At 43.1% G+C, this 24,253-nt stretch overlaps 1 protein-coding gene across 1 annotated transcript; it reads right to left on the bottom strand.

Moving 5' to 3' along the window:
• Window positions 1–995: 995 nt before the first annotated feature.
• On the bottom strand, window positions 996–24,069 carry LOC309598543 (uncharacterized protein). Its single transcript, XM_082329223.1, has 16 exons — window positions 24,032–24,069; window positions 18,845–18,954; window positions 18,221–18,398; window positions 17,033–17,170; window positions 15,850–15,967; window positions 15,475–15,617; window positions 13,665–13,832; window positions 12,274–12,658; window positions 12,052–12,158; window positions 10,825–10,876; window positions 9,125–9,300; window positions 6,989–7,126; window positions 6,062–6,179; window positions 5,346–5,488; window positions 4,419–4,586; window positions 996–3,646 (listed from the first exon to the last, which is right to left on the bottom strand). Exons 3-16 carry the CDS (start codon window positions 18,386–18,388, stop codon window positions 3,245–3,247), a joined length of 2,424 nt encoding a protein of 807 aa, XP_082185349.1. The 5' UTR covers window positions 18,389–18,398; window positions 18,845–18,954; window positions 24,032–24,069; the 3' UTR covers window positions 996–3,244.
• Window positions 24,070–24,253: the final 184 nt, after the last annotated feature.

The raw sequence follows: 24,253 nt of genomic DNA, 5'->3' as shown, positions 1-24,253 counted from the left end.
CTGAAGGACACCACTTTTCACTGATCTCCATCTGGACATCGAGGACATCTGGAGACTTGATCAGGTTTATATACTTTACCAGGATTTTGGTCATACATAAATACATAAAAGCATTTAACAGTGAAAGTGTTACTAAACATGCTCTGAGTTAACTCATCTATGTAAATTCATCTCTAGGATAAGGTGACTTAAAACCCAGAGATAACTGTCCTCCTTATCCGTGCTGTTGTATTTACTTTCTAGGAAGAGCAACTTCAACTGTATGAATCAGATAGAAAGCAGCCAAATGGTGGTGGTGGGTGGTGTTTTTTCTTTTTAAATCACTGAAATCAAAGGGCTATCGTAAAGAGTCTATGTAAGAAGTAGTACAAAGTCTGGCGTACTCATCACATCACAGTGAGCAAATATTGCTCTGAGTTTTGGATTGTTATAAAGCCTGGTCTGTTTAGGAGAGGCCAAAACGGAGAGTGAACTCCATCTGCTGCAATCCTCTCTTCCACTGGAAGAAACTCACGTGCCGCCTTCTCACACCAGCAGCCTGTTGCAAATGGAACAGGGAAGTTCATGCTCAAGTACTTATCGGTCCCCTCCTAGGAAATTTAACTGCAGTCAGGCTGACTTGTTAATCTTGCAGTCTCCTAGATCGATATAAACAAAAGATTTTATATATGGGAAGTATTTTTTGTGGATTGTGTGTGTGGATTTATGACTGTTACTTAGCTAAGACTAAGGCTAGGCTCCTGATTTTATATTGAGACTTCCGATGTGGCATTCTCTCATCTTGTATGTTGCATCTTTAACTCATTAAAATTACAGTTTCTTCCTTGGTCTTCAGTTAAAGCATCTCATACTGAAAAATTACCAAGCTTTGAAGGCAGCGAGACCTGTGTTCATTCAGTAGGTCTAAAAATAAAAAGTCCTTCGCATGAGCTAGTTGAAGCAGCGTTTTATTTTTGAGAAACATGACTATAGTTGACATTCCACTTTTCCCTGTTGGAGTCAGCCCTTGTCAGTCACTTGTTCTGACAGGAGCACAGAAAAAAAGTATTAAGGAAAAACACCCACCACGGTCTTACTGTGGGACATGAATTATGGGAGGGGAATATTTACCAGTAGGTTTACTGGTTGTTTTAGAATGGTTGAATGTGAGGCAAATGATGCTGACTTTATTGAGACTCTTATTGCTGAGATTTTCTTTCGTGCATCCTGTCTGTAGCAAACCAAATATGCCTCAATATAATAGTTCAGTTTCTGTATACTGAGACCAAAGTCTCAGTATAAAGAAATACATGAGTATCCTCATAAAGCTATGATGATTTGTACTATTATGCAAGGTTTTATCTTTCTTCTGATCTCCTTGTAATTACAGCCCTAAAAGCCTTCAGACGTCATATATCTTGCATTCATTGACTGAGTTTAAGCATATAAAGATAAGGATGTAATTACAAGAGGTTTTTGAGCCTTACTTAGTCAAAACCCACCTATGGCAGCAGCAGCTTTATTTGCCAAAAGGCTGAAGATGAAGGCCCAGAAACCCAGAACTAAGGCAACGTCAAACCGTTCCAAATTTTTACATGGGTTTTGTGCTAGTATTTTTCACTTCTTTGCAAAGCATTGGTTTTTTAAAGCATTCAGCATAGAAAGGGTTACGTTCACATCTGCATGCTGCAATACACGCTCTCCTTTACAAATTTACCAGAGCCTTTGCAACTGAGGTATTGCTAACACACGGAAACATGTTTACTGATGTGCAGACCAAGTGCTTGTGTCATTTCACGTAAACCGTTGCTCTCTCCCAGTTCCCTGTAGGTGCTAGCAGCTGTGGTCATTACACTTCCAGGGGAAGCTGATGGCTCATGCAATCATCTCTTCTACTAAGTAATTTGTTTTTCAGTATTTTCACCTACTCTGAACAGGCCAAGGACTTCATACAGCTGATCACACCTGCCGCACCAGTGGTTTTCTTTGGAGCTAGCCTTCAGGTAGACAGTTGGTTTTGTACTCCGAAATACTAAATTGCGTGCAGAAATTTCCATTTTGAACACAAGTTTAAGAAAAATACTTTTATTTGTTCCTTAAAGACAAAATTAATATCCAGATTGCAATTACTTGCCCCACTTAGAACTGAGGTTGTACAGGTAAATGTTACAGTACCCAAGCTCTACAGGATACAAGCAAATAACCTCCAGAAGTAAGCACAGGACACTAACGGTATGTAATTACAGTGGCTCCCAGGCATAAGGCTGTTGCACAATACAAAAGGTTTGTGTATAACGAGTTAGTGGAAGTCAGCTCAGTAAATGCTGAATCCTTCTACATAAAGAGACACGTCAGATATTTATTGCAGATTATACACAGTTATTCTCTGGGAAGCTGAAGTATTTTTGGAGGATCACATAGGTTCTAGCCAGAATCTAGTGTCATGCTGAAAGCTTCTGAACTTGCAGAAAGCTACCCATTAGCTTAAAGCGCCTAACACCTCTAAGCCCTGAAACATATTCACATTTTCGATAACTAAAAGGGCACCAGACTATAAGTTTTAAAAATCCTCTTTAAATGTGTCACCTAAAGTTGTTATTCATTTCTCCTCCTCCTCCTCATTCAAAAGCTGTATTGCAAGTTTTCTGGCTAATGACTGGAAGGGGTTACTTTTGTTAAAGTAGCTTAATCCTTTCTCTATTAATAGATGTCTCTAAACAAATGTTATCTGACCTTCTATTTCACGACAGAACTGAGTAAACTCAGCTGTTCGGGAACATGCCTTTTGGTGCCTAGAAGTATTTTATTGAGATATCTTTGAAAAGCAAGACTTTAGGGGAGGAATAGCTTTGCAAGGACATCCTAGCATACATGTGTAAGAAATGACTGGATTATTATAAATTATCACAACGGGGCTGTCAACACAGAGAAACCCATGCAAAGATGCACACAGGGCGATCCTGTGCTTTAAAAGACACAGGTTTCTTCCAAAAGTATTTCTAGTTCTAGTCCAATTTCAAAAGATTTCTTCTGCCTACAGTTAAGATTTTCCTAGTCATTAAAGATGATGTCAATCTCAAGAAAGAAAAATAAATTACTCTTCATTTTTTCTGGGATTGTTTTAATGGGAAAGGCAGAATCTCGGTCAAAGCTACTAGGAACTCAAGACAGGAATATTAACTTTCTACATCAAAACCCAACTCATTTGGGAACAAAGCTTTCATTGACTACAGCAAGAACTGGTCTACAAATGCTAAGTTCTCTTTTATGGAGAAGCGTATCTGCCGAAGAAAAGTATGCTTTGTGTTGGGTTGTGGCGAATAAAGAAAAGGAAAGGATGGTCAGCATTGAAATCCTCTTCCATAACCATGCAGAGCATAGCAATGCCAGCAGTGGCAGCTGCAGCTTCCGTGCCTTCCTCATTCACTTCTACAAAAGCCTTGTGGACAATTTGAGAGAGAAAGAGGTCACGTGCCCCTGACATTCCTGACAAGTCAGCCTTGCCGCTGTCAAATACATCCAACAAGCCCATAGCAGCTAAATCTGATTTAAGGTCATAGCTTTCTTCTAGCTTAAACTTTGGCAAACGCACATGAACATCAGTGGAATATAGATGCTCTGGACATGTCCATTCCTGGAGCTTCTCTAAGGTAAGCTGCTTTTCCAGCTAGAATTAAAAAGACAGAGGTCATTACATATCACCAGTGTAGAAATATTTCATTTTCAGTAACGTTTACAAGGCTTTATAGAGCACTATACAACTATAAAGCAACTACACAAAATTGACCATACCCATATCTTTGATAGCTCCATATAGATCAAACAAATGCTATTAAAATTAAGTGGAGTCAGTGCAGTTTTTACTTTACAAAGGAATGCAGACATTTGCTTCTTGCTGCAATGTACAGAAGAGAAAAAACATGCACTGATAGCAACTAAACCCAGTCTTTCTTACTGTGTAATCTAACTAAATGGAATTACATAATTAAAAACCAGTAACCAGTAACCAGTAAAACCAGTAACCAGTAAAATCATCATCAGAGAGCTCGAAGAAGCTGATGCATTCCTGGTCATTTAATGGAAAACATTCTCACTGCTTTAAGACTAAGAAAATAAAGACTTTCAAAGGTAATGAAAGAAAAGTTCTGTCATTAAAAAAAATAAGCAAGGTAAGTTAATTCTCATGGTTAACTTTGTTTTCGCAGTCTCCCTCACGGTTCAGTTCAGCAAGCCAAAGGATGCATGAACACAAGCTACACAACCAGAACACCTCTTCCTGATGCAGCACGTGCACGTATTCTTTATTGCCATCCTAGCAGAGCATTGTCTAAAAATATGCTTGATAGATATAGGGCTCTGAGAATAAGGGTTCATTAAGGCTTTAATTTTGAATGTCTGAATGTATCCATTAAATAAGCGTATTAGCTTAGATGGGTCACCTTCTGCAGTCCAGTGGAGTCATCTTCAATGTCATCAGGTAACAGGATGATCATACTAAGTTCTCTTCCATCGTAAGGCAGCTCTAAAATACGGATCTTCACTTCAGGGATATACCCAAAATGAAATTTGTTTTTCTGATACATCATTTTCACTGTCTTTCGTTCATTCTGGATGGATAAAAGGTACCAAAAGTAACAGTTAAGAAAATACTAATTTAAAGAACTAATAGGAAACAAGTAAGTTAAAAATTGCATTCTTGCAAAAACTCTTCCTCCATTATATCAGGTGATTATAAAACTGCCTTTGTCAGACTCCTGACTGCCTGTTTAACACCAGTTTCTTCTGAAGACATGAGTTTGTATTATATTTGGTTCTCCTTTGGCTTCTATAGCACAGTCCTCGCAGAAACTGAAACAATTTCTTTGAGTTCCTGTACCTTTATATTGTTCTAGCCCCAAAAATTACATTAAAAGTCAACAATGATCAACTCTGTTCACCATAAAGCAGATGACTGTATACAGTATCTTGTAAAGCTGTTAACATAAGCAGAATACAGAACAAGAAAATGGGGCTTAACCGAAATGTGCAATCATTTTAACACTGTTTACCTAGCATCACAAACAGGCACAGTTCATAGCACCTGAAACTGCTAGTGGACAGAAACTCTGCTAGGCACAAGCAGGGTCCTAATCTACATGTGGGAGTTATCTCTGATACTATTCTAGTAAGTGAGAGAACAAATAGCTTGCTGAATACAGAAAAATACTAGGATCGATAAAAAACCCATCGGGTGAACTGAAAGCATTCATGCAAGACTTCTTATTTATATTTTTTTATTATTTAATCTGTAAGCAAAGCTTCGCTTTAGCACCTACATTATTTGACCTTTTCATTAGATATATACTACCAAGACATATGTGTATTACCTTATTTAACCGAAATGGCATGTCAGCGGTGTTGGCTTCTTCAAATTTCTCTTCCCAGTTCCCTTTGAAATAAATAGCGTTCACGAGTACGAGCCTGGTCATGCTATCAACTGAGCCTTCAGACAGCAGATTAGGGATTTTACCTTCAGAGAGGGCAGAAAAGAAAAGCACAACAAAATCTTGTAATAAGTTTATGGCACATAAAACACACATGAAGAAACTGATGCCACAGAAATACTACAAATATAAAACTCTAGTCCATTCCTGTAATAAGGTGTTTTTCAGTACCTGTCTCTTTACTTCACCATACTTTTTAATAGTACACACTACTGTAACTTTTGATATACAGTAATTTGATGAAAATGTAACATTTTTAGCTTAAACTGTCACATATGACTCATCATACAAGAACAAGAAAACACACACATTTAGGATTACTGGATTTAGAAATATATATACAATATGGACTGGGACTGTGTAAAACAAATTCCCCAACTCATGAGTATAAATCTATGTTTAGGCACCTCTCCTCCACTCATCAGCCTGAACACAAAAAATGGAAGTGTCTCAGGACTTATGGAACTGTTTAAATGGCTTGCTTAGGTATTTTCTGGTTCTGTCAACGCATCAAGTGAATATCTCATGGAAAAATTAAGCTATTCCTGCTCCCAGAGTATGAAACACTACCAGTTATTTCATTAACCGAAGTAGTTTACCTTCAGTTTTCTCCTCTACCCACTGGTTAATTTCTTTCCTGGCTTCATCACAAGCATGAAGGAAATCAACTGTAGCCAAATCAGCTCCATATAATTTCTGAGTATTAGTCAGGAAATCCTAGATTTTGGAATGATAAGAATAGCTTTCATTGCATGCAGATAAGAAAACATCTCTTTATGATGTAGATAAGGTGCATGTCAAACAGATTATCATCTGCTCTGAGGTGGGGCTCCAACAGTGCACTGCCTGGGAGGTTTCTGGGATTGGGTTTTTTTTCCTCCCCCATCAGAGTAAGCCTCATAGTACCTCTGCCACGTATACAGCTGATGGGGTGCTTACTGCAGGTGTTGCAATATTTACCTGTCGTTCTCCTGAAACAGGCTTAAGCACAGCTAGGATAAAACAAAACTCTCCGGAAGAGCTGAAGAGGGATAAAAATAGCAGCCTAGGTACACGCAAAGGTATAGTTCACTGGTGAAGAGGCATGCTGTTCAGACATGTCGGGCATCCCCTCCCAAATACAGTGCTTTCAAAAATATTTAAGTAATGTGGTACTAGACCAATGAAAATCCTAAAAAGCTGATTGCAACAGACACAGAGCTGGTTGCATCCTAAAAAGCTGGTTGCAACAGAGTGGGATGTTATGACAGTTGCTGTAAACTAAGAACCTAGACAAATGATCTTTCTCTTGAGCTCAAGAGCAGCAGAACCAAACAAGCAATGGAAAGGATTTGCTGTGTAACATCCTTTCAGTGAGATGCACGGATGCTTACAGATAGAGAAATGCATATGCATGTATGCAACACTTTTGTTGACTGCCCAGTAACATTTAGAAATACGCCTAGAAATATTTCTACTTCATAAATACTCAGAGTTGCATTTTCCCACCAAGTTGCACCACACCATCATGATCTGCACCAGCGTACCGGCAAAAAGCTGTAGGACTTCTCTCCAAAAAGCCGATTGCCAAGCCGTAAGAGATAGGGAGCGTTGCTTCTGTTTATATCCATAGTCAGAGTCTGAAATCTTGAATGAATATCTTCAACTTTGTCAAAATGAAGCGTCTGAAATAATAACAGAAGAGAACTAGCTGCTGCTAATACTATCTTAAAAGAACACACAGTATATCTATAGGGTGGGTCTGATCCAGCAGGTAGGTAGGTTGAAGAAAGAGAAAAGAAGAGGCTGGAAGCTGTTTAGAGACTTCTGTAAACCTCAAAGAATGAATGAAACCATTTCTTGGTGCTACACCACCTGTGTTAGCCACTTCTATAAAGCTCCTAGTTTACACATAGTCACAGCTGAAGCTGTTGATCATAACCCTGAGTCCTGTCTGCGTAACATCTGCATGCCTCCCTTCCGTGGACCACTGGGCATGAGGACTCATTCCCAGGCACGGAATTGAAAAGAGAGACGATGCCATAGAGACACTTCAGCTTTCTTGCTTCCCTCTTTGGCTCAAGGGAACCCGGGGTTTTGCTTTTCAGAACATACAATCAAAACTAGCACAGGTGAGGTCTCAAGAAAACTTAGAACAATTATCTTTTATGAAAAATAACTGCTTTTTAATATATATATTAAAAAAACCAAAACTGTATCATCTTAAAAATCAAATGCATCACTGGAGTTTCTCTTTACCAGTACCTCCTTTCCCAGAGCCAAGCGGGCTAGCCAAGGCTTACAGATACGACAGCAGGAGCTGCCAGACCTCATTGACAGGGAAGACTAGGCCAAAGCAGGGACATTCACATTCAAACTTAAATCATGTATTTCTCAGTACGGAAGACTGCTGAGAAACAGCCACTGGATTCAAAAGAAAGCCTTCATTTTATCTCACTGGGATTTTTGTCAGGCCTTGCTGCCCACATTAATGCAAGCTGTGTTGTACATCTGAATAGCTGAGCAAAAACATCATGGAGGAAATGTACAATAGGATTATGATCACAGAAACAAATTTCTATATGCTTGCAAACAGTCCTTGACAGGTATCAATCACTGCCTCCCTAACTAGCTATGTTTTCATAAGTAAAGCACTATGGTATGGGAACATGCATTATTGAAGGTGACTGTGCTGAAACACATTTTTTTCCCCAAGTTCCTTTTGCATGATTTCTGCTGTCAGTACGTTTATCCTAGGCGGGGCTGTCAGTTTGATTACATGGCATATACGTTCAAAGTCTGTTTGTACAAATAGTGAGAAAGTCATTTTATTGTCTTATTCAGTAAGCACAGCACCACTCAACAGTATAAAACAGTTCCTCCTAAAGTCCAGAATACAAAGGTGAAATTACTCATAGGCAAGTACATGACAATGACTGCACCGAGAAGTGTCATACGCCCTTTCGCACTAGTGGGTGTGAGCCTAGCAAAGGAGAAAAGTAATAGCGGCCGAGTCCCTTCCGTGTGGGAGGCCTCAGGGGAACCTGGCACACTCCTGCGTACACCATTTTTGCAATTAATAATGAAGCTTTTTAAACTATCCTACCTAACCTAAGGCTACAGTAAGAACAAGCATGTGGGCTCAGCTCCTCTGAGGTAACCAAGTGCCTAGCTGTTAGTAAGATACTGATACTTAGGTAGCATCATCATGTATTATCATCGCAGTTGTTATGCTTTACATATAAAACTATACATTGTGTTCCTTACAAAATACACGGTATTATTAGTAATAAGCATACCGCTTGTAACCTTGTATTACAAAGCAACAGTTCTTTGTCGAAACGTCTCAACAAAAACTAGTAAGGCCTTGCTGCTGGAAACTCCAGTCAATTTAAATGGAGACTGATTCATTAATGAACTCAGTTTCCTACTTCAAGAACTAACTTAGTAAGTGAAATTAAGTGAGAAACAAGGGCCACAGCAAATACGGAAAGAGGGCTCTGGAGCAGGGCAGGCAGGAGGTAACTGCAGAAAGGAGCCCGAGGAAGACTCAGTGAGCATGACAGAAATCTTGCCCTGAGAACATAAAAATAATACCCTCCTTTCATTTTCCCTCCCCTAAAACAAAACATTTTTTAATGTAAATAAAATATAAAGCAAAAGAGAATTTTTTTTTAACTAACCTTCAGCACCTGGGCCTCTGTATTACCTTTGGCCCCCAAAAGGACCATGGCCAGAGCAGCAGACACACTGACAGGAGAGAAGAAAACATTCCCTGCTGGGTTGGTCTCATTAAACCTTTCGAGCAGATCAAGTGCAAATCTGCTGTTGGCATTACGCAGGCTCTCCATGGTTATAGCTGAAAAATAAAAGTCAGTAAGGACTCCGGGAAACCTAACCTAACCTTGTGTAACTGGCAGAGTAATGACTGGATTAATCGGGTTGCAGCTGGGTACAGAAACAGCAAGAATTTCATTGTCAGTGCACCTTCTTCAAAGAAGAAAATCAGTCACATCATTGAAAAAGCATATTTTTTTCCACATAAATTGTATATCCCAACCTTCCCTATCACACTAACTTTAAAGACATGATTTAAAAAAATTCCTTGCCTTCTACCTTGAAATGGGAAGTATGTGTGCTGGCAGGATTGCAAGTGAAAGTCTGTCAGCCTCACAGACCCAGCACACCCCAGAGAACTCACTCGTGCAGCTTTCCCCCAAGCCTCCCACCCAAATCCCGCACAGAAAGCATTCGCAGTACCTGCGCAGGGAGAATTAGACAGCTTTCAGCAAACCGCCCATCTTCATGGCACAAACCACGCCAAAAAAAGGTGTCAACCCTGCCAAAGGCTTAAGTATACGCTTACCTTCAGCGGTGTAAAGCACCCCTATTTTCACCAGCCTGCTCTGCCGAGAACCAGCGAGCTACCTGCACGCTGCATCCAGGTACGAAGGCACCTGAGTCCCAACAGGGCCGAGCGCCCCTGAGCGCGTGGGCAGAGCCCGGAGGCTTCGTCAGCCGAAGGTGACGCACCGGCTAGCGGAGGCAGCAGCAAAGCGCAGAACAGACAAGGCTTCAGGGCTGACACTGCGCAGCCGGAGCAGCGATTCCTCCCGGCGAGATGCTCCCTAGGAGGCCCTTGGAGCGGGGTGGGGTGAAAGGTGCGAGGGCTGGGTCAGGGGCAAAAACCTACAGAAAGGCTAGCGGCAGTACCGCTTGATGCTGGAAAACCTTCCAGCTCAGATTCCTGCTTCTCTGCTTGCTTGCAGCCGGACTTTCGGATTTGGCTGTTTCTAGCTTGTTTCCTGAAGGAGTTTCATTTTAGACGCAGGCACTTGCGCATCTGGCCCCCGCAACCAGGGCAGCCGCCCAGCAATACTGTTACAAGTACTCTCCAGACCCAACTACATGGAGGAGTTCGCGCCAGCACTGGGGTATTTCCAGCACAGTCTTTCTACAGGAATTGCAAAAGAACACTATCTGCTTCCACCGCCGGATGGATAAACGCCCGGCATCTTTGCAATGTTATTTTATCTAGCTCTATGCTAAAAAAAAAAAAAAAAAAAACAAAAAAAACCAAAAAACAAAACACCAAACCCAAACCCAAAAGCGTACTTTCACTTTCACATGCTCACACCACCGCTCTATGCAAGCGTCTCACCGAAACCAGCCGCCTTACAGCCCCCGCCCCGCCGCTGCCCGAGAGGCGCCGGCCGCCCCGCGCAGACCCCGCCGCCGCGGGGCGGGGGAGAGGAAAAAATTCCGCTTTCCGTCCCGTTATCGCCTCATTCCTGCATAAAGCAGCCGGGGGCGGGGGTCCCCCGGCCCCCTCCCGCCCCGCGGGGCCCCAGCGCAGCCCAGGGCCGCCCGCCCGCCCGCCTACCTGCGCGGAGCGGCGCGGAAGGGACGGCGGAGCCCCGGGCGGGGCGGGGCGGGGCGGGGGAGGCGGCCCCGGGGCCGCGGTTTCCCGGCGAAGGGGAGAGGGGCGCCCCCGGGGGGTGATTAAAAACCAAACCCCTCCTGCACGGGCGATGGAGGCTTGGGGGCTGCCGCGCCGCCCGGGGTAGCACGTCACTGCCTCCCCGTCACGCTGCTCTGTTGACGCTCAACGTTTAGGTCACAGTTATCCTTAGCTTTTTGATTTAAGGAAATAACAGCACGGAGGCTTCTCTTCGCTTTAACCCGATGCTTTTTCTCCCCCCGCCCTTTAACTGGAGTTGAAGGTGACTGAACCGCCGGGCGGGCTCCCCGCCTTCAAATCAGAAAATCCCAGGTTTAACAATGAATTCCAGACCAGCTACCCAGAAGCTGCTTGTACTCCATCAGGAAATAATTGGTTTTTTCACACTACAGATTAAAAAAAAAAAAAAAAATGCATAACTTATAGTTGGGAAAAAAGAGAGCCCTACAGCACTTACGGTTCTTTTATTATTTCAGGAACAGAAACTACAAAACAAATCGCTGTATGTAAGCTATTGCAGCTGTCTTTGGTATTATACAGTTAAACTAAAGGGTTTCAGAAAATATGAATAGGAAAAATATATAACAGAGCAAAAAATTAAAGCTTTGTCATTTAAATATTGCATAGGCACCATATGCTTTTTCATTACATTCTTTGTTAAAAGAGTAGTAGACTAGGCGGTAGGTAATAAACCCAGGTGTCCCGTGATGATAAAACAATGATCCTGACCCCCGGAATACCCTGTGTGGACATTTGGTACAGAGACATACTTTTACTCCCATTCTTGCCTAAGTGCTTGTCCAGGTATTATCCAAAAAAAACCTGTCTAGTCAGGATGCTTAGCAACACCTGGAACAGGCTGCCAGAGACTCCTTTCATCTCTAGGGAATGTATCAGGATATTAAATGGATGAGGCTGGAAGGGGGGGGGGGGGGGGGGGGAAAGAGGGAGGATGGGAGGAAAAAGGGGGAAGGGAGCTAAAGATGTGCTCCAGCCTCATCAGAAACAAAATTCACTTCTTCCTTTCCTATGAGACGTCACTGCCTGACTTGCAGCCTGGTGGCCACAAAACGTGAAGGGCAATGGGGACTACAAGGACAGAGGAAGCGGGATGGTTTTGTGCCAGCAAGAAGCGAGACACCTCCACACTCGGGCGCGCAGGGCAAGAGAGTTGTTGTAAGTGGCAGTTGCTGCACACGGCTCTGTTAATCTGTTCAAGCCTGAGATGCAGACGACAGCAGCGGCTTCAGGCACAGCTGAAAGAGGCAATTAGTGCAAGAAGAGCAGCCCTATCCTAAAGAAACAGAACATTATTGTGTAACGGCAGCTCTTCCGCCAAGACATCTCCTTCTTAGGGAGAGCAAAATCGGCCACAGAATAAAATGCTGGAAGTTTTGTTGTGCCGGATGAAGAAGAGGAAGGGATGATCAGCAGTGAATTCTGGAACAATCATTGCACAGCGCATCATCATCACTCCTGCCGTGGCGGCTGCCGCTTCAGTGCCTTCTTCATTGACTTCCACGAAGGACTTGTGCACTACTTCAGAGAGCACCAGCTCGTTGCCAGCTGAGATGCCCGAGAAGTCTGCCTGCCCTAAGTCAAATGCGTCAGGCATTCCCATGCTGCTCAGAATGGGTTTCAGATCATAATCTTCTTCCAGTTTAAATTTGGGTAAAGACACCCTCACCTCTGTAGAGTCCATCATTTCAGGATTGATCCAATCTATCAGCTTCTCATACGTAAGTTCTCTTTCCAGCTAAAGAAAAACGCAAAAGTTACGTAATTAAAAGGAGAGTCAGGTTTACGCAGCCAAAAGTGGTGATTACTGTGTTTGTTTACATAGTGCATAATATGCATCTTTCTCCCAGGGTTTAGAGGGTCTCAAGCCAAAAGCACAAGTTATACTTCTCACTAGAGACTACAGCCCCAGCTGAGATCAAGCCCATGTGCTTTTTGATAGATACAATACAGATCAGTCCCTTCCACATAAAGTTTGCTTTTATAAAGCATGTTAGATTGGGGGTTTTTTTGGTTTTTTTTGTTTGTTTTTTTTTTTTTTGTTTTTGTTTTTGTTGTTGTTTGTTTGTTTGTTTTTGTTTTGTTTTGGGGTTGTTGGTTTTTAACATATTGGAAGCAAAGGCATGGAACTGACAAGGTCCCTAAGGAACTGAACCCAGTTCTTCTGTCTCTTAACCACAGGATCCTCCTTCAGGTTGACAGGCTGATGAAAAAGTCTGCTCACAATGCCCTTTACAGTCAGTGTTAGAAAGCCTTATCTATAAATTCCTTGTCCAGAGCATGAAATAGCCAAAATTTCTATCATATCTCCACAAGAGAAGAGATCCTATACTTTCCTGTGAGCCTGTTTCCAGGTGGCAGGCCAGAGACAATCTGCCAGCTGTTCAGAACAGAAGACGACCTACAGGACAAGCCATAGGACTTCCTAAGAGCTCCCCCAAATCCCCTCTCACCACATACGACGCTCACCGTACTATGCCTTCACCATAACCACAGCTAACCTCTGCTCCTCAGGAGGGCCAGGTCTTCCAGAGCCTCTGGCCAAGGGGGCAGCACACAGCTCGACCAGCGGTGACACAAGGCATGCCGATCGCTTTGGCAGCAGGGAGGTGTGGGACACTTCAGCTGGTGTCGAGCACCAGTGATGTGATAGCTTTGGAACTGAACTGCAGGTCTATATGCAGTATCAAGCTCTCTTTCCTGGAGGGATACAGACTGTCTTTGCATTTAGCTGAACAACTTACGCTTTCCAAGCCAGTGGATCCATCCTGGATTGCATCAGGGAGCAAGATGATCATGCTGAGTTCGTTACCAACATAAGGGAGCTCAAGGATTTTGGTCTGGAAGTCCCCAATATAGGTCATGTTAAATGTGTCCTTCTTGAACATCATCTGCACAGGTTTGGTCTCTTCCTAAAAATAAAGAGATGACAACAGTTAGTACTGAGTTAGTATGCTGGTCTTGAAATACGAAGCAAGCATCCAGTTACACAGGGCTTTTTAGAATTTGACTGAAGAGAACTAAACACACCACAGAGTACAGTCCCACCACTGTCTTTTGTAAAGCAAGAGATAAGAAGTAAGGATCCCTGAGATTTAATTACTAATGTGGAAATGTCTGTGAAGTTTCCTTTAAGGCAAAGGGGCAGGGACACATAAATTTGCTCACTTAAGAACTAGTGACAAGCAGTAAACAAAGCTGGTAAGAAGCAGGGCCTGTGTTCCTTGCTTTAAATGAATACAAAGTAATGTCAATGTAAGTATTTTCATTTTTAGTCCATGTGGCTCCAAGTGCTATAACAAAGGAGAATTAAAATATTTTAAAACGATACTAAAAATGCCAAAAAAGTGGGAGTATTATTTTGAATTCTTAAAAGTCATACAGGTAATAAGGAGGGGAAAGATTTTTCTTCTCAGTTTCATTCTCTGCTATCTCCTTCCATTTTCACAGTCGCTGCTGCTCCATATTGTTTAAATCGGTATTTTCTCCTCTTCAGTTAAGAGTTTCATTGCTTTCTCCCTTACCTTCATGAGATAACCATGCAAGTAGTTTTTTGTTTTTAAAATAAAGCCCATTGAAACAATGCCCACAGAGCATGTGGCAGAAATTACTTTGCAGCAGCAATGACACATGAAAAGGATGGAGAAGCAAAGAAAAGGCCACACAGCATGTGAAAGTCATCCAGTGAGTCACAGGAAGTGCAAGAGTCACAGAAATAATGTCACAGGATGCTGGAAAGACTCCTGGGATGTTAACATAAATCTCTGCTACTGGACAGATTGTAAAATAACTAGCTTAAAACTTCAGGTTACACCTGGTATTTCCAATTGCTCATTTGAGCCTACTCACAGACTTCTGCAGCTAATCAGCAGCTAGTCATTAGTAGGATGAAAATACAAACTTAAGCCATTTAGTTTTACAAGGAGAGAGACGTGCAGTTGTTTGCATATCTAAAAGCGAGTTCCTTGGGTGAGCCAAGGCAGCATTCCCCAAACTTACATCTTACAGCTTTCTCCAACAGCTACCTGGATCCCAAAGACTCTGATCTTAAAATAATAGCAATTGACTGAAGAAGACATATACAGAAGTTTCTGCACATGTAGAACTGCTCTTTTCTGCCTACAACCTAAGGGAACATTTCTTTTCTTGTCCACACCAGTTTTATGCTAAAATAATCAAGTTCACTGACTTCCGTGAAATTGTTCACAACTCTCAAATAGCCCGACAGCTTCACTCAACTGTTTTCTTCTCCTCGGTTCTGTTTTAAGCTCTGTAACTATGTAGAGGGCTATCTCTGTCAAACAAGAAAAGTAAAGGAAAAAAGAAGAGACAATGAAAGAAATATTTAATTGTTATATTAAAGTTTCTAGTAATTATGTGAAACTTAACAGAAACTAAACAGAGTGTTCATATTAACGGGAGAGAGTATAAGGAATTCCATACAGCCTACCGAACGTAACCCTGCTTGAATGATTTCTTTTTTCCTGCAGAGTTAAACGTATTCATTTCAGAGTACTTCAGAGTAACAGTTGTCAGCATTTTAGCACATCGTACCTTGTTAATTTGAAATGGCATTTCTTTTGTTGACTCTTTGTTGAACTGCTTTTCCCAGTTGCCTTTGAAATAGATGGCATTCACCAACACAAGTTTTGTCAGTGAATTAAGAATCCCCTCCGCCAACAGGTTCTGAATTTTACCTTTATGATACATAGGAAAAAAAAAAAACCCAAACAATTTTTAACAGTTTGACATGTATCTAATATAGTATCTACTCTATAATTCATACACAGTAGATAAGAGAATCATATACCAAACAGCAAGAGCTCAATGTTTGGATTTTTTTACTTCACAATATTCTATTTTGAAATAGCTGTTTACCCAAGCCTTAGCTGCTATTAAATACAACAGGGTACTCTGCAAAACACTCACCTTCCGTCCTTTCCTCTACCCAGCCATTTATTTGTCTTCTGGAATCCTCATAAGCATTCACGAAGTCAGTCTGTTCTAGTCCAGCATGGTAGAATTTCTGACTCGACTCTATAAATGACTAACATGGACATTCAGAACAGCTTTTCAGCAATATATTTTACTGTAATTGAACCACAGAGTATTCTTAAATACACCAAGAAAATCTGCTCACTTCCCTCCCCCAGCTTCATACAGAGCCATTAAAGTTTTGTCTGACACGTTCCTATTAGGTTTTATATCACCTGTTTGAACTAGGAATTGTCCACTGTATGTTATTAAGTCAAATGGCTTGCTTACTATGCTAGAAAGTTCTACATAACTTAATTGAGAAATGACATGGCCAGTTTTGGGGGGGGGGTTTGCTTCAGTGAGAGAACATATGATTTTGTAAGCTTCTCTCTACATAAATTTCATTGTTAAACCTCCCAGACTAATAGAAAACTTTTAGTTCAGAGGGGAAACTGATTTTTCTTCGAGAGAAAAACGTAGCTTCTCTGATTTAATAAGAGTTAGATATTTATTACACAGATGCAAAGTTTTAGAGTACAATCCATGTAATTTTAATCTATTAAGACAAATGAAACACTAGCGTTCTTCATAAAAAGAAACACTGTAAATCACGCCGGGGGGTGGGGGGAAGCCTTACATCTTCTTGCTTCTCGGGAAGCACCTAAGGAAACATGTATAACAATACCTATTATCCTTATTTAGATCTTATGATAAGGAAAATCTTAAAAAGTAATGTACTCCTCTCAGTATGTTCTCTGAATGACTTCCATAACAGAAAAACTACAAAATACTGCCCATGCTGAAGAGCAATAACAGTTCTTTTTTACCACATTTACACACATTCCAGGGAAAAGAGATATGTCAACCATTTGTCCCGCAACCAAAAATATGAATGGATCCTAGAACCCTGAAGATTTAGAGTCTGATGGATTTTTATAGTGCTTTGCACCAGTTGTGCATTCAGATCACAGGCTACCTCCACCAAGTTCAGATACTGGGCTTTGGCACAATCTATCACACTGGTAGGTCTCAGCCTAGAAAATCTGGAAAGTAAAACCCAAAGCCTGCCTTTGACCTCCAAAGGAAACCAAGTGCATTATACTAAAAAAACCCCACAAATTTAATGGTTACTTACTGAGAGAAACTCAAATGTCTTTTCTCCATAAAGCCGGTTAGCAGTTCTCAGTATGTATTTGGTGTTTGGATCGTTAATTTCAGAGAGAAGCGATTGATACCCATTGTGAGCATCCTTGGCTTTGTTCAGAGAAAGTACCTGTAGAAAGACAAGCATCCTCAGTGGAGTCCATGCCTTCTCTAAACACACTTGCTTCAGAACAATTTTTTTTTTTTTTTTTACTTTTGGGTTTAAAAACTGTGACTTGAAGCCAAAAGATTTTTCATCACACCTCCCACCAGATGATAATCTGGAGCTTATCATGCAAGTCACATATGATGCACCCAGCCAGATGTTGTACAAGTAATAAAATTAGGGTGCAGAAGAGTCAGCCATATTTAGTTTCCCTCACTCAAGCCAAGCATTAGAGGATCACAGAATGGTCAAGGTTCAAAGGGACCTCTGGAGGTCATCTGGTACAAGTCCCCTGCTCGAGCAGGGCCATCTACAGCTGGTAGCCCAGGACTATGTCCAGACAGATGTTGAATATCTCCAAGTATGGCAATAATATAATGTAATTTTAGAGAAACTTTTATAGATATAAATGAAAACGAAATATGTGTTTATACTCCTCTTCCGCTTTGCAAAAGAGGCAAACATAGTAACAAAAATGACTGATTATGCATTTAATACTGTCAATTGCATATGTAAAAAATATGCCAAGTGGTATTTGCCACCTGAGAAAGTTTAAAAAAAAATTAAAACAAAGTGCAGCTACCATTTTGACATGCATACAGGGTGGACTTTAAATTTTTTTTCTTATGTGCCTGGCTACATTTTCAAAACATATATAGTCTCATATTAAGCCCAAAGAAGATAAAAAGAAATATTTTATGTAGCTAGAGATTCATCAAACCTACAAAAAAATCCTAGGTACCTCTTAATGACATATTGAAGGAAAATTTCTCTCAAAAAAACCAAAAGCACAAAAAACCCCATACAACAAAAACCAGGAACCTCTTAATTTCATACCAAAGGAAGCTCCCCCTATAAAAACAGGTACTGCTTACACACATACCAAAGGAAAACCTCTGCGCTCTGAGACCAGAATGATAATAATAGTTTAGCATAAGTGCAGGTCACAGGTATAACACAGATTTGTTGTTCATATGGTCACAAATTCAATACACTAAGTTTATTTAGACCTACCTTTGCTATTTGGGCTTCGGTGTTACCTTTTGAACCCAGCAAAATCATAGACAAAGCAGAAGAAATACTAAAAGGGGAAAAGAATAGATTCTGCCCGCTTTTAGTTTCACACAGCTTTCTTAAGAGGTCGAGTGCAAAAGTGGTATTTGCTGCACAGATGCTATCCATGGTTCAGAGCCTGGGAGATAAAACACAAAACAAGAACAGCTCAAATTTATTTGAATACAAACTGAGAAATTATTTCTGTCTTTTACATTTCCCAGTATGAACTACGCAGCAAGTGTCACAATTAGGCTGGAAAATTATCAGCTCACTGAAAAACTGATTTGGTGGAACAAGCACCTTAAATGCCATACTCCGCACTTGAGTCATTTTAGGGATTTATTGTTTGCTTTTCTGTTTCAATCCCATACCTGTAACAGAGACAGCAATTCCCACTGGTGTCATTAGACTCTCCACTGGGTAAATAGTATTACATAGTTTGAGATTATCATATACAACAGTATTTTGTTCAGGATTTATTAAAAGAAGTCTCTTTTGACATCACAAAGACAATTATTCACTTTCACAGGAAAACCAGAGCAAATAGTGAGGCATCAGAATAGCAGAATTATAAACTCTTACCTTCTCTAAGTCTACGTATCTTCGGTATTAACTTCAGCTTACTTGTATGTGTGCACACTGTGTTTTAAACCTAACAGCCAGTCTGGTAGAAGTCAGCAGAATGACTTGACCTACAAGATTAAACAAGAAAAGAAAAAAAGTTATTTGGTCAGCATAACAGATTACTGTAATTTCCTGCTGTAGTACAAAGAAAAATCAAAGTCCATTTCAGTTCCATTTTATTGCCTACAACACAGAAACAGACACAATAAAAAAACCTGCTCATAGATAACTTTACAGTACTTTATTTACCCCTCAACATGTGTAACTTGATGCCTGTCATACTCTACATACATCAGCTGTGTAGGTAGTTAACTAACCTGAGATTAAACCATATACCTATCAAAGGAACAATAAATACTAGAATGCCGAGTTAACTACAGGTAAGTATCACCAGACATCCTAAGATATCAGCTGGTAGTAAAGGTTTCTGTGTTTTGTTTTTCCCTCAAGGCAGTGCCTAATGTTGACATGTTGCTAAAAAATACAAAACCAACACCTAATTCATATTACTAATTCATTATCTCAAACAAATAGGTGGAAAGAACAAGTTTCTGTATGCCTCATTTTCCACCCAAGAAAATTTCTTGCTAGTAGCTTTGCAGTAAACAGTAGTAACTTTTCTCCTGTTTCTCTTCTCCCATAACTGAAAGGGGGGGGGAGGCAAGCTTAGATGGAAACAATTCTCCAATTCTGTCTGAAACAAGTAATTTAACTACATGTACTTTACAGCATAAGCAGGAGGCACTTTGTATTTTCAGTTCATGTTGGTTACAGTGAAGACCAGAGTTCTGATACCTGTCAGATTGCTAGCAAGGTTTTTTGACCTGAGGTGAAAATGCACAAGAATAGTAACAGCAGTAACCAGTAATATCTAGAAAGTTTTTGTAGGGTCCTCCATGACAGGCAAGAATTTACAGACAAAAGGACACAACTCACACTATCTGCCTACCTGAAAATCAGCGCATTAACCAAACTGTAAGTAATATTTCAACAGCTGGGACACAAGGCTAGGAATTGTACCTCTACAGTTATCCATGCTTTCTCCACAGCTCATGAATAGCAATGGAACTACTGATACCCTTCTCATCAGAGCAGTTTTGGAGACAAGACAGAATGACTGCACTTTAAGGAACAAAAAACATACAATACAAGCACATATTTGTCAGTTAATTATAAACTATTTACTGCAAACCCCTCAGTGATCAGAGGGTTTGCCCACAGCAACTCATTCCTCACTCTGGTCTCCCTGTGGGCTCTGCAGGTCAGAAATGAGGCACACCTGCAGAGGTTTCTGGATGCCCTATGTATTCCTACCACTATGAATTTGAAGCATATATTCTCAGCGGTAGACAGCTATGCTTTAGGACAGTCTAAAGGGACAGAAAAGCTGTATCTAGATTAAACAGCAGATACACACTGCAGTGTCTCTCCCAGCTACCAGTTGTGCCACAGGGGAACCTGGCCAGAGCAGGGTGCAGCTGTCCTCCAGCCTGCAGCCCAGGAGACACATCCCACCAAGACTACAACATGGATTAGCACCTGGTACATGCAGATGCCTCCTCATCTCACCTCAGAGGAGTCGCACACCAACCGTTTCAAATACAGCCAGAGGGGGAGCTCAGGGTGATGAACATCAGGCGGTGTCCAACTCCACAGAGGAAGCTGTGTTTGCAGCACAATCGTCCCTTTTCCCATCCCCTGAACAAAAGCATGCTTTCTTGAGGCAAAGGGGTGTCACTTAGAATCACAGAATCACTTAGGTTGGAGAAGACCTTTAAGATCATCAAGTCCAACCATTAACCTAGCACTGCAAAGTCTACCACTAAACTATGTCCTCAAGCACCACATCTACCAGTCTTTTAAATACCTCCAGGGATGGGGACTCAACCCCTTCCCTGGGCAGCCTGTTCCAGTGCCTGACTACCCTTTCGGTGAAGAAATTTTTCCTAATATCCAACCTGAACTTCCCCTGGCGCAGCTTGAGGCCGTTTCCTCTCGTCCTATCCCTTGTTACTAGGGAGAAGAGACCGACCCCCACCTCACTACAACCTCCTTTCAGGTAGTTGTGGGAAGCGATAAGGTCTCCCCTCAGCATCCTCTTCTCCAGACTAAACCGCAGCTCCTCAGCTGCTCCTCATAAGACTTGTGCGCCAGACCCTTCACCAGCTTCATTGCCCTCCTCTGGACACGCTCCAGCACCTCGATGTCCTTCTTGTAGTGAGGGGCCCAAAACTGAACACAGCACTCAAGGTGCAGCTTCACCAGTGCCAAGTACAGGGGGACGATCACTTCCTTAGTCCTGCTGGCCACACTGTTCCTGATACAAGCCAGGATGCTATTGGCCTTCTTGGCCACCTGAGCACGCTGCTGGCTCGTATTCAGCCAGCTGTCGACCAACACCCCCACGTCCTTTTCTGCCAGGCAGCTCTCCAGCCACTCTTCCCCAAGCCTGTGGCGTTGCATGGGGTTGTTGTGACCCAAGCACAGGATGCAGCACTTGGCCTTGTTGAACCTCATACAGTTGGCCTTGGCCCATGGATCCAGCCTGTCCAGGTCCCTCTGTAGGGCCTTCCTACCCTCCAGCAGATTGACACTCCCACCCAACTTGGTGTCATCTGCAAACTTACTGAGGGTGCATTCAATCCCCTCATCCACATCATTAATAAAGATATTCAGCAGAACTGGCCCCAACACTGAGCCCTGGGGAACACCACTTGTGACCAGTCGCCAGCTGGATTTAACTCCACCACAACTCTTTGGGCCTGGCCATCCAGCCAGTTTTTTACCCAGTGAAGAGTACACTTATCCAAGCCATGAGCAGCCAGTTTCTCCAGGAGAATGCTGTGGGAAACGGTATCAAAGGCCTTACTGAAGTCCACGTAGACAACATCCACAGCCTTCCGCTCATCCACTAAGCTGGTCACCTTGTCATAGGAGACCAGGTTAGTCAAGCAGGACCTGCCTTTCATAACCCCATGCTGACTGGGCCTGATCCCCTGGTTGTCCCATACATACTGGACGATGGCACTCAAGATTATCTACTCCATGACCTTCCCCAGCACCAAGGTCAGGCTGACAGGCCTGCAGTTCCCCAGATCCTCCTTCCGGCCCTTCTTGTAGATGGGCGTCACACTTGCTAACCTTCAGTCAACTGGGACCTCCCCGGTCAGCCAGGACTGCTGACAGATGATGAAAAGTGGCTTGGTGAGCACCTCCCCCAGCTCCCTCAGTACCCTTGGGTGGATCCCATCCAGCCCTATAGACCTGTGTGTAAGTGGTGTAGCAGGTCGCTAACCATTTCCCCTTGGATTATGGGGGCTTCATTCTGCTCCCTGTCTTCCAGCTCAGGGGGCTGCGTATCCCAAGAACAACTGGTCTGACTATTAAAGACTGAGGCAAAGAAGGCATTAAGTATCTCAGCCTTTTCCTTGTCCTCTGTCACTATGTTTCCCCCCAGATCCAATAAAGGAAGCAGATTCTCCTTAGCTCTCCTTTTGTTGCTAATGTATTTGCAGAAACATTTTTTTGTCATCTTTTACAGCAGTAACCAGTTTAAGTTCCAGCTGGGCTTTGGCCCTTCTAATCCTCTCCCTGCGTAACTTCACATCCTTGTAGTCCTCCTGAGTTGCCTGCCCCTTCTTCCAAAGGTCATAAACTCTCCCTTTTTTCCCACGTTCCAGCCAAAGCTCTCTGTTGAGCCAGGCCTGTCTTCTGCCCCACCGACTCATCTTTCTGCACATGGGGATGGCCTGCTCCTGTGCCTTTAAGATTTCCTTCTTGAAGAACATCCAGCCTTCCTGGACTCCTTTGCCCTTCAGGATTGCCTCTCAAGGGACTCTGTCAACCAGGCTCCTGAACAGGTCAAAGTCTGCCCTCTGAAAGTCCAAGGTAGCAGTTCTGCTGACCCGCCTCCTTACTTCTCCATGAATCAAAAACTCTTTATCATTTCATGATCACTATGCCCAAGACGGCCTCCAATCGTCACATCACTCACCAGGCCTTCTCTGTTCACAAACAACAGATCCAGCAGGGTGCCCTCCCCAGCTGGCTCCCTCGCCAGCTGTGTCAGGAAGTTATCTTCCACATGCTCTAGGAACCTCCTAGACTGTTTCTTCTCCGCTGTATTGTATTTCCAGCAGGCATCTGGTAAGTTGCAGTCCCCCACGAGAACAAGGGCTAGTGATCGTGAGACTTCTCCCAGCTGCTTGTAGAATACTTTGTCTGCCTCTTCATCCTGGCTGGGTGATCTATAGCAGGCTCCCACCATGATATCTGCCTTGTTGGCCTTCCCCCTCATTCTTACCCATAAACACTCAACCCTATCGGCACCATCATCAAGCTCTAGACAGTCAAAACACTCCCTAACATACAAGGCTACCCCACCACCCCTCCTTCCTTGCCTGTCCCTTCTGAAGAGTTTATGGCCATTCATTGCAGCACTCCAGTTGTGCGAGCCATCCCACCATGTTTCTGTGATGCCAACTATTTCATTGTTTTCCTGCTACACAACAGCTTCCAGCTCCTCCTGCTTGTGGCCCACGCTGTGTGCACTGGCACTGATGCACTTCAGTTGGGCTATTTAAGATTTGGAAAGTTGGGAGCGATGTTAAAACACTTGCGGGGCAAAATCTCCAACAGCTCCCGGTAACGGCTCCCCACTTCGCACCTCTCCAGGGGCAGGTGGTGGGACGCGGGGGGGTGACGGAGCCCTGCCACCGCCCGCTGCCGCCGGCCCTCGGCCCCCTCTGCCTCAGCAGGAGGGGAAAGGGGCAGGGAGGAGCCCCGCAGATCCGACGCGGTCCCAGCACGCTCGGGCACAAGAAGCCAAGGGTTTGACACTCGCCAGGGCGCAGACTGAGGAATAGGAAGGGAGGGAAAAGATCCTTCTCTGCCCCCGCGCTGGACCTGGCACCATGAAACACGTTAAAACTCAACGTTTCCGCGGTGCCCCCGTCACTCCTACACATAAAAAGCATTCCCGGCACACCGCTGCGGCTCCAGCTGACAAGAAGCAGAAACCACGCCACGAAAGAGGAAAAAAAAATAATAATAAAAGCAACGCCATACAGCCTACACTTCTTTAAAAAAACACAAGCTTCCCGTAAAAAAATGATATCTGCAGGACAGCGGAGCCGCCGCACTCACCCTACCGGGCGCCGCGCTCCCCTCCTCCCAGGGCGCTTCCCTCCCCTTCCCCCGGAAGGGCCGCCGAGCCGGGGGAAAGGGTGGGAGCTCGGCCCCTCCTCCGCCGCGCCCCGGGCGTCAGCCGGCGGCGGGGGCGCTTCCCCTCCCGGCGGCCAACGGCCATTTGGCCGTTGCGGCAGGAAAGAGCCTCAGCGCCCCCGCCCCCCCGAGAAAATGGCCGCC

This window comes from Platalea leucorodia (assembly GCF_965183815.1).
Source record: "Platalea leucorodia genome assembly, chromosome: 1".
Lineage (NCBI taxonomy): Eukaryota > Metazoa > Chordata > Aves > Pelecaniformes > Threskiornithidae > Platalea > Platalea leucorodia.
Note: the sequence above shows the minus strand (reverse complement) of the source record. Positions and strands in the feature narration are given on the sequence as shown.

Coding starts and splice junctions, on each gene's coding strand:
- LOC309598543 (XM_082329223.1), bottom strand. CDS start 18,388: ATGGATAGCATCTGTGCAGCAAATACCACTTTTGCACTCGACCTCTTA. Junction 7,127..9,124: donor CAGAGGCCCAGGTGCTGAAG/GTTAGTTAAAAA, acceptor TTATTATTTCAG/ACGCTTCATTTTGACAAAGT. Junction 3,647..4,418: donor ACTCCACTGGACTGCAGAAG/GTGACCCATCTA, acceptor TTTTAATTCTAG/CTGGAAAAGCAGCTTACCTT.